The sequence below is a fragment of the Molothrus aeneus genome, chromosome 3 (assembly GCF_037042795.1).
Source record: "Molothrus aeneus isolate 106 chromosome 3, BPBGC_Maene_1.0, whole genome shotgun sequence".
In the NCBI taxonomy this organism is placed as follows: Eukaryota; Metazoa; Chordata; class Aves; order Passeriformes; family Icteridae; genus Molothrus; species Molothrus aeneus.
The window spans coordinates 95,866,290-95,881,746 of NC_089648.1; the positions used below are offsets into that span (position 1 = coordinate 95,866,290).

The window sequence follows — 15,457 nt, forward strand, 5'->3', positions numbered from 1 at the left end:
TACCCCTCTCCAAAATGTTATCTGCTTATGTCCTTGCTTGGTAATACAATCCACACAGCTGGCCAAGACTGGAAGAAAATGTTCTGAACACAAAATTTCAAAATGGTAAAAACCATAGAAAATTACCTGAGAACCCAGAGTTTTGTAGTCAAGTACTTAGCAGCTAATAACCCATACATAATGTGCTATTGATTTCCATACCTATTGTAAACTCTGTGGTGTCTTCAGATCATTGAAGTTTCCAACGTTCTCCAGTGCTTTGTGATTTTAGGTGTACTGAAAATGGAAGAAATTATTGTCTAGCAGAGGTTTTAACCTCCTATTTAGATGCAAAACCTGGATCTTGTCTTGGGAACTCATTCCAAACTACATGAATAATGGATGTTTTCTTTCTAACTTTTTTTTTTCTGTTTTTTTTTTCTAACTTTTGGAGACTTATTGCATTGAGTTCTTAAGAAGTTCTGATGCATACTTTGAAGACTGTCATCCTCAAAGAGGGTTCTTTATTAAAATAGGGGACCTCTTGCTATGCAAATATTAATTGCTGTAAAAAGAATGATCTTTATTTCCATTACCAAAATTAATTAATTTCTTTACTGCCATCACAGTTTTAGAGGAACATGGGGTGTTAGGTGACCATTGTAAAGTAAACAAAAAAAAAAAAAGACTTAAAAATCTTCTTTTAATTTAATACGCATCTTTGTAATGAGCTTTTTCAAAATAATGAATATTTCAGGTCAAAGTTAGTCTCTTCACTTTGAATATATGTACATGTGGCAATATCTTTTAATTGCCTGGATAATTGTCCCTGTTGTGGTTTAACACCAGCACTGCACAGCTACTCACTTTCTCCTCCACCAGAAGGATCCAGGAGAGAGCTGGAAGGGTAAAGCTACAAAAATCATGGGTTGAGATGAAGACAATTTAAAAGCCTTGCACATGAGTGAAGCAAAACCAGGAATTAATTCACTGCTTCCCATGGGCAGGCAAGTGTTCAGCCATCCCCAGGAGAGCAGAGCCCCATCACAAGTGACAGTGACTTGAGAAAACAAACACCCTCACTCCAACCTTCCTCCTTCTCCCACCCACTGCACACACTGAGCATGATGCCACATGGTCTGGAATATCCCTTAGGTCAGTTTGGGTCACCTGTCCAGGCTGTGTCTCCTCCCAGCCACCCATGCAGCCCCAACTTCCTCACCAGGCTGGTGGTACAAAAAGCAGAAAAAGCCTTGGCTCTGTGTAAGCCCTGCTCAGAATAACAAAAACATCTCTATAATTGTCCTTGTGTTCAGTACAAATCCAAAACACGGCCTCATGCCAGCCACTGTGAAGAAAGTTAACTCTACCCCAACCAAAACCAGCACAGCCCCAAAAGGTAGCCATCCTGTTATAACATTGCTGAGACAGATGATTTGGAATGTTTTTTTTTTTGAAATTATGTATGATGAAATTATGGACAGTTATTTCAGACCAAGAATTAAGCATGTTTTAAAAGTTTATAATATTCTCTTATTTTCTTAGTTGAGAGATTATGAATTTTATAAAATATATTTTCCATATAAAACCTGAAAAATCACCATTTGTGTTACAGATTAGGGTTGGACTGTAATACAAAACATTATTCCCTCCTTTCTCATGCAATGATAATTGGAGGGTTTTTTATGGTGTAAGAGATTTTTCTTTTTACTTCTGTATAATCTCCCTTGAGAACTAGTTGGTTTTAAACTAATTGGTTAGGGAGCCACTGAGGAACCATCCTTATGTTTTTGTGTCAATTATAGTGCGTAATTTTTTCTCACATGGCATGGCCTGGGTCTACCCACTAACTGCTAGTGGCTCTATCTGCTCTGAGGGGGGGATTGGCTTTCCTTCTTTGCATAATTATTTGCTGCTCAGAAGACAGTATAAAGAAGCTGGAAAGCTTCCCCATCCTACTCATCTGAGAAAGGTTTGAACCACCACCTTTTGAGATTCAGGAAGGCGTCACACAGTATCCCTGTGTAACCTACTTGTCATCTCCTCCAGTCTGGCCTCTGAGTAAACAGAAATAAGAGCATTGGAGGGCTAGAGTCCAAAAAAAAGGTAGCTTGACTGTTGCCCAGTTGTTAGGAGATTCTCACAGAGTGAAAAATCAAGACTGCAGTGCCAGGTAAGCATTCATGTTCTAGCACACCACTTGTGGCTGAAATCTAACATCAGCTCAAAGCATAACACTGTCATTTTCCTGGCTCCGTATCTCTATCATGCCTGCCTGACCTATATTTAATCTTCCAGAATGTGCTTTTTTACAGTCTACTTATACTTGGCAGCCTTAATTGTCCTGGGCTGGGGTCCTTTGCCTCTCAGGAGGATGAGAATCTGGATAATCCACACACAGGATTTAGAGGTGTAACAATAAAATTATAGAGAAAATGAATGTTCAAAAGAGGGGCAGGCAAGGTAGATTCTGATTAAATAGTGGCACTGCGTGACAGTGAGGGTAGCTCTGACATTCATAGGAAGTTGGGAAATCCAGCATGGCACCCATAATCCCAGGCCTTCCTTAATTAATAGCTGGAAGCAGGATATCCTGGAGAATCTGAGAAAATCTTCCTCTGGAGTGGGATTCCCATGTAAGAACTAGTATCATTCTAGATGTGGGGTGAAGTGTGCAGTGCCCATGTAAATGTTTCACATGTGGGCCATCTCATATTAACTGCATCCTTCTTCTAGTAAAGCTGAACTGGCTTTTAGACTCCATTGACTGTATTGACTTGTTCTTCAGTGATTATAATGGGAGTTTAGACTTTAGCTCACAAGTTGATGTCTAAATCCTACTAAATCTGGTGCTTAATTTAGAAGAATTTTATTGCCCTCATGAGGCTTTTAAATTCTTTGTACAATCAATCTTTACTTTGAGAACTGGCTGAGTCTAGCTGGGCTTCAGAAATGCTTCTCTTTTTCTGCAGGTTGCAAAAATAACCTGGATAGCTACAATAGGCAGAGTTAGATTGCCCTGCAGAGTTCTGTGCTGAAATATTGATAGGACGATGTTTTGGTTAGAATTCTAAATTAGATAGAAAGGAGTCTACCTAGCTGTCTTTACAAACCATATATAATTCTTGCTTGATTTAGGAACCTAATTGCTGAAAACAGCTCTGAAAATCTTTTTCTAATACATAGCTCTTGAAAAGAGCACAAAAGAAAGTGGTTGGGTCCAAGGAGACACCAAATAAGAAGCTGAACATCTACAGACACATACTAATCAAATGCAGTTTGGTTTGGTTTGTTTGTTTGATTGTTTGTTTGTTTTAAATACCGTGAGGTCCTTCAGGCATCACTTTTTGCAATTTCCTGAATCAATAATTTAGGGACTTAATTCAATAAATCATTCAACTAATAATAGGAATAAACAGTATTTTTTTGCTGTTCTTAAAATTGGATTCTGAGAACCAGATTTTCAAAGTATTTCAATTCTTAAGGACTTGATCCACAAAAGGGCTTGGATTTTTTGATGGTCAGCATTGCATTATGTAAGGTTTAGGTGCCTGTTTCCTATTTTTGCCTCCATGTGTTGAACAAGACATTATCTGCTTATACAGTGCATACAAAGTAAACATCTCCAGCTGGGCTTCCCAATAGCTGCCCAAGATAATCAACAAGAAAACAAGCACTGAGACCAGAGCTGTTCCTTAAATCCCACCTCTGTTGAGGACCTTAAGTCACGGGGATGAGCAGACATGAGCAGCAGATCCCAAGCCCTTCCCTGTCTTAGATGCCCATTCTGTGTTTTCAGGAAGAGTCGGGAAGTGATGGTCCTCACTCTGAACACACAGCTAGAGGAAGGAGGTTCACCAAAATTGAAATAAAAGCTGAAAATTCAGCACACTACAGGGTGTGGGAAACAGCTACTCCATCTGAAAGGATTAACACAGTCCTTGCTCACTTTTGGAATTTCACCTAGTCAGTGGGCTGTAGAGATCTCTGTAAGTCTTGGTACAACACTGCAACTTAGGAAAGAAAGTCAGCCTTCATGTCACCAGGGACAAGGAGCAGCAGAACAAAATATTTCAGTGTACTCATCAAGAGAATTACTTAAGAGAAGCTGCTAATGCCCATTTCTTGCTCAAAGAGATGATGATGCCTTTTCCATTAAAAGGTTAGACAGAAAAGTAAAAGTTTAAGTATTTCTGAGTTTTTGTTTTCTCCTACTGAATAAAAATTAATTTTAGAAGCTTCCTCATTGAGTTTTTCCTTTTTCTACATGAAACAACAGAATAGTCTAATGAGTTTTACTGAGAGAATACTCTAAAGGGTTTACTAAACTCATTTAAGAACTTAAGCAGACTTGAAAAAACTGTAAAGGACACAGGGATAGTTGAAATCAGAGAAGGATTTGTACATGGGAACTAACTGAGCAGGGGTTTATAATCCTGAGAAAAGAGGCAACTGTGGGACCAACAGCAGTAATGTATATAGTTGAGGGAGGAAGTTGAATTGGTTAGTTATTAACTGTTCTTCATAAGAAGTAATGAGGTATAAAATGACACCAGTGAAGAACAAACAAGAGGATCAGTACTGTAGCATAGTTAATTGGAGTAACTCAGTGCCACAGGATGGTCCAATGCAGCTTAAGAGGCAATTTTGTCAAAACCAGATAAATGGCTCTTACTTTATCCTACAATTGTAATTAATGGACAAAACACTTCAGTGGGAGTGCTAGGGTTGGTAGTCAGGCCTATCTTATCAGTAATTGAATTTCTCTTAGTGAGGCCACTTGTGCTTTCCTTGCAAAGAAAGATGTTTCTAAAAAAGTAAGTAGGAAAGATTACAGCATTGCACTGTTTGAGACCCAGCTAGAAACGAACCACAGCTCCCCAAGAACATCTTCAGCTGGGTACCTCTCTGGATTCCTACCTCAGCACATGAGAAGGGGTTGGATTGCACAAGTGAGCCCTATGACACTTTTTTGAGAGAGGGAAATGAAGTTTGCTTCTATAAACTGCTCCTGGTGCCTTACTCAGAGATGCAGCACAGCCTGGAGCTACTGCCTGAGGAACTGAGACTCTGCTATCAGAGCATGTCTCCATCTGCTGATTGCCAACAGAGATTTCCATTTCCCCCCCTAGAGCCCAATGGAAGGCATTCTCCCAACTCTGTGATGGGTCCTTCCAGGGGTGAAGGATGCTTCCCCTTCCAAGGGGGAAGGAGGCCTTGTTAAACCTGGTCTGGCAACTATGGGAAACAGAGACAAGCCAAAGCATCAGAGAGGATTTCTCCTCATGCAGCTTGGGGCTTGGCTGGTTTTTTGCTTCATTGTTTGTTTTTCTTTGTTTTTAAAAGAGATCATCCCAGCTTAATCCTGTGTAAAACCATATTAGATGATTTATGTCTCATTGTCATGGAAATGAATGACAATCTCAAAGGAGGAATGTCAGGACAACACTTCCAGGAGCACTGATACACTGCTAAAGAAGAACTCAGACTCAGTAGTTAATTTAATGGAAAAGACCTCTAGCCCCTTTTGTGTCTTTTGTCCCAAATCTTCATCATAAACAGTCATTAGCATTAGATCTATGCCAACATTAAACCACTGGTATTCCAAAAGTGCATCAGGATGGCCGCACTGCTATCTCACCTCTCATCCCTTGTAGCATCACTTACACTTTCCTCCCTTCTTATCTCCAAGAGATATTCTAGAGTATGAGCTGAAGTTTAATTGTGACTAATTCATAGTTTACCTCCAAGTTTCTGGGGTAAATAGAATCACTTTGGCAAAGGCCTATGTAGCAAATCATTTGGTAGCAACATGAAACCCCTTTAAACTGCCTTGGATCTGAAATCCTGGACCTTGGATCTGAAATCCTGGACATCTTGAACTCTTGTCTGACTGATCTTTGGCTGCTGGGCTAGATTTCCTGTATGCATTGCTTCCCTACACTGAAAAGTCCAGGCCATATTTTGTTTAGTTAACTTGCCAGAAAAAAAAATTTTCCCTGAATACGCATGTAAGAAGGAGACAGAGAAACTGCATAGGGTTCTATACAACTGTTACTGTGTATTTGAACTGTTGAGAAAATGAAGCCATTAATAAAAAAGATTTTTGTCTCTTGTATATACATCTAGGAATATGTATTTTGTGTTGCTTCTGGGTAAACTCTGGGCTGAGCTCAGCTGCCTCAGTCTCCTCCAGTGCTAGTGACAGAAACATTGGCTGAGCCCTCAAACACCTGAACCTTTCTGTAGCTGCAGCTGGACCCCAGCTGAGGTAGCCAGGCCATGCAGAGTGGCACAAGCTGGCAGGCAGATGCAGGGCCCCCTGTCATGTCTGCGTCTAGTATGATTTAGGGAGTCCTGACTTAATTCTTATTTGCATATAATAAAATGCCAAACATCTGCTCAGTGCTTTATCAACATTAAAGCCAGTGCATAAAAGTTTGTACTCTCCTGCTGGGCTCAGTCTGACATGCATCATTTCAGAGACATTGAGCAGAAACTGCAAGTATGAGTGGCATCTTGCTTATAGGAAACAAACTCTGTTTTAATAGGAAGCAGTCAAATAAGTAGGTAAATATACTGGGTTTCAGCATACTTTTTATTTCTAAATAAGGAATACGTAAGAAAATAAAAATGCCTTGCATTTTCTGCTCAGAGCAGCACCAACTCTAAATAAAGAGGCACTGAATGCTGCTGCTCACTGAAAGCACACTGAATGCTGCTGCTCACTGAAAGTCACATCTGTGACTGCCGTGTGATACACAAACACCCAGGCTACTGCTAAACCTGAATTATTAATAATTCAGGTTTAGCTGTTATTAATAACAGCACAACTGGGTCAGCAGCGTATTGAGTGTAAACTGATTTATCATGTTTCCTGGGTAAGTTTGCAGCCTACCCTAAGCTTTCTACAGTTGCAACTAAACTATCATTAGGTGATATAAAGCTTATCCAAATAATTTCTGCATTTCAGTTATTGAAATACCAAGGTGTTCAAGATTTGTATTATGTTTAGATTAGTCAGGGAGGATGCTAAGGCTTATATCTGGATTCAGGGGTCTAAGCTTCCTCATTTGGGCTCAAAAATCATAAATTTGTAAAACATGCTCTGAGACTTCTTACCATATGGAATGAAATCCTTAAAAAATTTGCAGTTTCTGTTGTATGTAATGAGAGGTTTTTGGTGCACTATCTGATCTGAAAAGTTAGGAGGCTGCATAGCCAGCCTTGCCATCTGCCTCCTTCTGCATCAGGCTCTTGAAAAACGGCCAGTTCTGTTTGACTGATGCATCACAGTGTGGAATGATTGAACCATCACAGTGTTGAATGAATGATAGCAACATTAAGGTTGGAAAAGACCTCCAAGATCATCAAGTCCAACCTTGACTGAACACCACCTTGTCACCTAAACCACAGCCCTAAGTGACATGTCTAGCTGTTCCTTGAACACTCCAGAGATGGAGACTCCACCACATCCATGGGCAGCTCAGTCCAATGCTTAACCACCCTTTCTGTGAAGAAATTCTTCTTGATGTTCAACCCAAAACTCGCCTGATGCAAAGGAGGCCACTTCCTCATCCTGTCACTGGTTGCCTGGGAGAAGAGACCGACCCCACCTGGCTACAGCCTCCTTTCAGGGAGTTGTAGAGAGGGATAAGATCTCCCTAGAACCTCATTTTCTCCAGGCTAAACAACCCCAGCTCCCTCAGCTGCCCCTCATGGGACTTACTCTCTAGACCCTTCTCTGGACATATTCCAGCACCTCAACATCCTTCCCAAATTGAGGGGCAGAGAACTGGACACAGCACCCCAGGTGTGGCCTCACCAGTGCAGAGTGCAGAGTGCAGAGAGACAATCACAGCCCCGGTCCTGCTGGCCTCACTCTTGCTGATACCAGGATGCCATTGGCTTCCTTGGCCACTTGGGCACACACTGGCTCATGTCCAAATGCTGCCACTAGCTCCCTCAATTCCCTTTCTGCTGGGCAGTTTTCCAACCACTCTGTCCCCAGCCTGTAGCACAGCCTGGGGCTGTTGTGACCCAAGGGCAGGACTTGGCACTTGGCCTTGTTGAACCGCACAGCATTGGCCTCTGCCCATGGATCCATCCTGTCCAGATCCCTCTGCAGAGCCCTTCTGCCCTCCATCAGATCAACACTCCTGCCCAATTTAGTGTTGTCTGCAAACTTACCCAGGGTGATGGTACTACATCATCTAACCTCCAGGCACCTAAGCCAGTTACTGGACCTGGCACCAGGCTGGTGGCTAGTTATTTCTTGTTTAAAGATTTAGACCCTGAGGCATTAGATTAGAGAAGTCTTCACTCAGCTGTGATGTGCTCACTCAAAGCAGGCAAAGCCAGGCTCCCTTTTGTGACTTAAAAATACCTTATGGCCTGGAGAAAAAATTGTCAAACTGAAACTGTTTCTGAAGATTGGTCCTAAGGTTGATCCTAAGTACTTTTCTCTTAACAGATGGATGCTGATCTTCCTCTTCCAACTCTCTGGGTTAAGTTCTCACTGACATGCCTCTATTCTTATCTTTTCTCTTCCTTAGCAGATTGGTGGTCATGTTTTCTTCCTCTCTAAGATTTCTCCAGCTAGTAGGCTGCAGCACATTCACTTTTGTACAGCAGAAACTAAAATAGTTTTTAAAACTTTTTTCTAGAACTCTGACATCTGAAGATTTGAGATATCCTTCCATCTCTGTCCCCCACAGCTATGCTGTAGATGAGATTTTTGAAGATCTGGTTTTGATTCTATGGAAGGAAAAGGAGATTTAATCTTTCTATTCCTAATAGTTTAACTGTATTTTCAATACAAAGAATAATCATATTCTGCTTGTGATTTATGATGAAACTGACTCAGTTTTTTTCGGTTTGGTTCATTGTTTTGGTTTTTTTAAAAATCTAAAATACTTAGGAACTTTTTTTATCTTGAAATAATTTTTTGTTGTACAGCAAGAAGAGCATGCTCAAGATTCTAAGTCAGTGTTTTCTTTGGGTGCTGTGCATTGAAACTTAACTTATTTTCCATTATTTGTCTTTCTTCAATGAGACAAAAATTCTTATAAAACAGAAAAACTGTAATAGTATTCAGACAAGTCCAATTTATATGGTACATTGTTGGAAAAAAAAACCCTAAGAAAATGCAGAATGGCTACAAGCCTACTAATATGATTTAGAAACTTTTTGCAGAAGCTACATACAACATGCTATTAAAACTGCAAATACATATTCAATACTTGTGTTTTATAGAAAATTGTATAAATATTAAAATTTAAGAGAAACAATATGGAATAAAATGCACTAGGAAACTGATATGTAGACAAAGGTTTATTTACACCATACAACATTTTAAATATTTTATACACAGCTGCAGCAGAGAAAGCTATTCTGAGCTTTCCAGAGAAAACTGCAATAATAAAGATGTGAAATATATTATTCATATAAAAGTGAGATTATTACTTTATTGCATTTAAAGCAATGAAGAATGTAGCTCAACAGACATTCATTTAATGACAAAAACTTTGCTTTTATATTATAAAGTAAAAAGTGTAGTAATGGCCAAACAGACTGTTATAAACTTTAAAAACTGCATATATATATACATTGTGCTTCATGGTGAAGTTTTTTGAAAACTAAACCAGATGAAGCTGTTACAACATGAATCGTTGCTTGAGGTTTATCTATAAAGATTACCTTACAAATCCATTCCACGGGTACTTACAACACACGATGGTAAGAATTGTACACCTGGTTCTCCACTAGCTGCACTAGTGGGAATAAACTGTACGAAAAAAAACCACTGACATTTGGCACAGGAAGAGCCTGACATAAAGGAGTTGCAATGTTCAGACAGGAGTGTCAGGATTGTCAGGATTCCCAAAGTCTTTTTACTGTCAGTGCAATGAATTATTTTTACTTTGTTTTGTTCAGTTCGTTTTTGTTAAACTTCTGTTTGAAAGTCACCTTCTTGCACATCTAAAGGCAAGTTCAGACACTTCTCCCATTCTGCTGGTCTGAGTTCTAAAGCATCTTTTGCCTCTGTGTCTAATACATTTATCGTTGTATAGTGTTGGTAGTCACCTGTGGTTTTGAAACTGTCCCATGGAGCCTTGCTCGGTCCTGAGTTCTCCTGAAGACCAAAGAGAGAAGAATTAAAATCACAGATGAAATAATGCAGTTTCCATTTATAAGGCTGATTGCTGACGTGCTCTCATGAGACACAGAAGCTGGAGAGGGGAAATGGCTTTGCAGGGAGCCAGGCTGGCGGGTGCTCGGCACCGCTGCGACTCTTTCTCTGTGAACAATCAACACTTTGGCAGGCTCCTCACCTGAGCTGCCAGCTAAGCCCTTTCTTTCACAAGAACCAATGTGAGAGGAATGGGCTGAGAGATCCAGTACCAATAGACATCTTTCTAAGAGTGGGAGAAAAGAGGGAGAAGAGAAAGGAAGGTAACAGAGAAGAGTTTGTGCTTGAAATATGGAGTGGATTGAAACCGAGACTGCCTGCTGGATTTTAAATTGTGGCAGGTGCATGGCAGAATGACAGAAACCTTGAAAATGCTGTGAGAGCCACCTTGCCTTGCAGGTGCATGAGCTCATGTATATTAGGATTAACAGGCTGAAAGGTGGTTATTTTCTACTGAATTATTTTTTTATTTTTTTTAATTCTACCTTTTATAAGGTAAAAGACCTGATGGACCAATTTAATTAGCGATTTCTGCTGTAACATGATGGGTGGGATTTAGTTGCTAAAATACAGTATTTTTGCACCATCTAAGATGCCTTTGAACTTTCTGCTTGATCTCCAACTATCTTTCATGAGAGGTGCAGATCTCCTTTGAGCCCTGTATCATTGCTGCCTGTGCTGTGGTGTAAACCAAGACCTCTGTCTAAAATAGCCTGAGATGCCTATATTTAGGTACCTGGATCACTCTCTGACTGTCTCACAAACAAACCATTCCTCTAGGCAGCTTTTATTAGCAGACTTTTCAAAAGCACAGCACCAATGTGAAACAGAGTAAACACAACTCTTCCACTGAGATTCCCTTTGAGATTTTGAATTAATTCAAGCCTTATGTGAATAGCAAATCTCAAGTACGGAGACAAATGAAAATGTTACATGTCAGCTGATCTCAAAAGGAGGAGTGAGTGAGAACTTGATACAAAATAACACATATCACAGATAAAGGTTCATCAAAGAATCAGGGCTAAATTTCTGCTGGATTAAGATGATGTAAAAGATGTAAATCCATTGGCCTCACATCTGCTTAATACCTCTTCTTCATGTCTGAAAGCAGCTCTTCTGAAAAAGTTATAGAATACAATGATTCTAGCTCAGTTCCATTTAATATACAAGTTTCACATTATAAAATTATATAAAAATTATTACTAATCAAAATATTACTGATAAAAATATGTCAGACTAAATGAGCTGTTTTAATTAGGTAGCATCAACTATTTCCTTGCTCTCATTATCAGGTGTAGTCAGAGTGTTATGCATGTGTGTATGAGTGTGTCTGTATAAATTTGAATTATGATGATAGCAGCCTCAACTCAGGATGATTTAATTTTTGCTTTTCCCATGGTAAATATTGATAAATCTATTTTGGAAAAGACATGGCATTACAGAGATCTTGTGTGCTTTCTGGACAATTGCATGTACAGGTAAACCCATCTGGACTTGTTTGTAGTATCTAATTTATTATCCCCTTGCCTAGCTAGAGGAAAAGCCTTATTGGTCAAATTATATCAGTGAGCTGCTTTCTCTGTATAAAGGCCCTTAGACACAGCAGGCACATACAGATTTGAAATGCATTCCCTGCAGCTCAATTACTTGTCATCTATAATGATGTTAGTGAGTTAGTTGTGGTCTAATTGTAGAATGTAATGAGTCTCACCATAGGCTGGATTACTGAAAATAGCTTTGGTTCTCATTTCTGAGGTACCTAAAGGTGAGGTCTTGGGAAATGCACTGGACTCAAAAGGCTCTTGTTTCACTCTTCTTTAAGATCCACCATATTTTAAATATAATAGAAGGACACTTACCATACTGCCTGATTTTGGTACATCCCGAAATCTGTCCAGAGTCTGAAATTTCTGATTTAACTCTTGAAACAATTCCATATGCCTCTTTCTTGTATGCATGACCTTCTGCAAAATGGAATATACTTGCTTATATATATAATTGAATCTGGTTGTTTTGTTTTGCGTTTTTTTGTTTTGTTTTTTTTTTTTAAGAGAAGCATTACTTTTTCCAACATAATAAAGTAAATTGAATTTGGCAGGGTCATCTTTTCCCTATAGATTTGACCAATGGAAATGAATTGCCCTGGCCATTCTCTCTGCTGTGTTTAATGCTCCTCCTGTGTACAAGAGACTGTTTTAACCCTATGTTTATTAAGTTGTTGAAATTAGAGGCCACTAATGTTAGCTTGGAAGTTTCTTGAAAATAATGGCAATTTCTCAGAAGAATGTTTTTCTTGCATATCAAGAATATTTTCTAGAACTTCTTTTTTCAGCATAGATGCTTAAATTTTAATTTCTATAGGAAAGCAACAGCACTTTTAAATGGTCCCTGTTGGAATATTTTTATGAGAATGCTGAACTCAGAAATCTTGGCTCAAAATGGAAACCCCCCAAATGTTATGTCTTTTTAATTAGACATCTTCTTGTCATTCAAATCACCATAAAATGCAGTTGAAATTGCATTCATATTAAGAAAAGTAGGCACATTTTTTCAATTTTACTTGCTTTCTTATTTCATGGACAAAGAAATTGGAAACTGTCCTCCCTCTAGCCCATGCTGAGGGCACTCTTCCACAGAAATGAATTATTGCATTCGAATATTGGCCTTCCTGTGGAAGAGGGGTGACCCCAAAGAGGGATGACCCCAAAGAGCCCCCACAATGCACAGTGCACAGGCCTCAGCCATGTTTCTGCCTGGGCAACTACTTGGAGAGTGAAGCCTGTTTTCAAGCCTCGGTTGTAAGCTATGCTCATCAGAGCTGTTTTCAAAAGGAATTCATGCTCAGTTATGGATTCAGAGCAGCCTCTGGAGCCAAGCTGAAGGCTACTTGCTGTTTGACCAGTCTCATGGTTCTGTGCTCTGGGGATGGGAGGCTCTGAGAATGCTTCACCTCAGTCCAACAGTGGATGGGCTTGGCTTTGCTTTTCTTAAGCTCTGTAACTGCTTGAACTTGAATTACAGCCAGGGCAGCAACCAGGAATGCTGACAGACAAGGTGCAGGACACAGGCCTTTGTGCAAGTCCTGATTTTGTGTCAAGCCTGATTTTCCCTGGAGTTGTGAGTGAAACCCTGAAAACTTATGTATGTGGTGCTTGAGTGTGACCCTTTCCATCAAGTAACACTCCTGCCAAGCCTAGGTTAGTACCTTTTAAAATGGAGTGACAACAGCTGACTCTCAATATTCCTTTATCAATGCCAACTTTGCCCTTCATTTGCATTATGTCTTTAGAGATTTCCTGAAACGTGTCTGCTCTTTTGGCCAGGAATTTCTACTGCTATGCTCTAATATCTTTATTAACTTTAATACAGCCACACAGTAGCTTGAGAAGTTGTTCACTTCTGAGGAAAGAAGTTTGGCAATATGTCTCACAAAGAGACATGAGACATCAGCAATTAAAGACCTATTAACTTGAGTTGTGGGGTGAATAAGGGAAAACCTTTTGCAGTATTTGGTAATAAACTCCTTGCAAAAGGTAATTTAACTAGACATAGCTATCAAAATTTATGAGGGGAGTTTTACTTAAGTGACTTCCTAGGGATTCTTTTCAGATATTGCTGCTATGGTAGAGACAAGAGTATATAGCAATTTTCATATACATAAAATTTTTTAAGAAGGGTTCTACCTCAAATATTATTATTGGTTTATAAAAGGAGACATGGTCATGGGAATAAAACAGTTTTGGTGGGTTAAAACACTAGCTCTAAAAAGCAGGAAATAACATAAGGCTGTGAAACAAGTATCTCCATTTGGAAACTTTTTAGCAGAAAGCTGGGAATATAGAGAATGCTACTTTCGGGTATCTTTTCCTTAATCATGGACCCAAGATGTCATTAAATAGCAAACATGAATAATGCAAATGTCTTACTCAGTTCATTACATTATTCCTGAGGAGAAGTAGGTGGGAGGAGAAATAAAATACTTGCACTGGGAACTCTGCCAGAAAAAAATCTTTACATTTTATTCTTTATAGCAGCATGACTGGTATGAATATGTACCCATGGATCTTTTGGTTACTTTGTGTTTTCCTGGCTTCCATTCCATAATTCCTACCCACTGACACCCACTCCCTCCCTATTGCTTATAAAGAACAATCTGAACTGAAGGTGCAGCAACTTAAATTTCCAACTTTAAGTCTCAATTTCTAGACTTTTTAAAAATTTTTGGTTAGAAAGCACCATCTTATCTCCTTTCTAGAAAATATGCTTGGTTGGGTAACTCTTTCTCTTTTATGAGAAAACAACCTACAAAGTATTTGTAGCATGTTATTCTGTTTTCTCTATTAAATGAGCAATGTGGACAACACCCATTTATTAACCTTAGAAATACTAACTTTTAACAATACAAAGCCTGTGGTCTTGACCAGTAATACTAGGATGACTGCAGTAGCATCAGGATCTGAAAAGGATGGAAAATGAACTTGTGCTGCCCTTTTTTCTTTAGGTGCAGCTGCACAGATGCCCATTGATGCTGCATCCCTGCAAGAAGCACCAGAGTCGGCCTCCAGGCTGCAGACACACATCTTCTTGCGGTGTCTCCTGAAGGTTCCATAACTCCTGCGCTCCACACCCTAAAGGGGTCAAGCTGAATCGACACCCCTTCTACATTTCTACTCTTCAGTCAGATAGAGTGTGTGTTTTGAAGAGTCTATGCCTTGCTCTGATGATCACCTACTCACAGAAAAGGATTCAGTGTGGACGGCTGTCAGCAAGATAGGGAGAACTTAGAACATAACTCTGTAACCAGCTCCCTTTTTTATTTATGACAGGGATTTAGCTAAACTCTAACTGAAGACAAATATACTCATGAATATTTAATGACAGTCCACCTGCAGTACTGTATTCAGCTTTGGGGTTCCCAACAAAGGGTTCATATTGGAGGGAGTGTAGTGGAGGGTGACAAAGATGATCAGAGGGCTGGAGGACTTCTCCTATGAATTCAGACTGAGAGAATTGGGGCTGTTCATCTCTAACAGAGATGAGAAGGCTTTGGAGAGATTGTACAGCAGCCTTGCAGTTTAAGGGGAGCCTGCAAGAAAGCTGGAGAAGGACTTTTTACAAGAACGTATAGAGACAGGACAAGTGGTGATGGCTTTAAGCTGAAAGAGGGTAGGCTTAGATTAGATATAGAGAAAAGACTTTTATGATGAAGGTGATGAGACACTGGAGCAGGTAGCCAGAGAAGTTGTGGATCTCCCATTACTGGAAGTCTTAAAGGCTGGGTTGGAT

At 39.6% G+C, this 15,457-nt stretch overlaps 1 protein-coding gene across 6 annotated transcripts in view; it reads right to left on the bottom strand.

Annotated features, from left to right (window-relative positions):
• Positions 1-9,299: 9,299 nt before the first annotated feature.
• Positions 9,300-15,457, bottom strand: part of ADGRB3 (adhesion G protein-coupled receptor B3) — a 446,706-nt gene continuing 440,548 nt past the window's right edge. For 5 of the 6 annotated variants that reach the window (XM_066547459.1, XM_066547457.1, XM_066547461.1 and 2 more), the window contains 2 exons: positions 12,031-12,135; positions 9,300-10,114 (listed from right to left, as the gene is read on the bottom strand). In XM_066547459.1, the coding sequence (XP_066403556.1) occupies positions 9,926-10,114; positions 12,031-12,135 (294 nt within the window). In that variant the 3' untranslated portion in view covers positions 9,300-9,925. The remainder of the gene's footprint in view (positions 10,115-12,030; positions 12,136-15,457) is intronic. The other variant, XM_066547462.1, reaches the window with a different exon arrangement.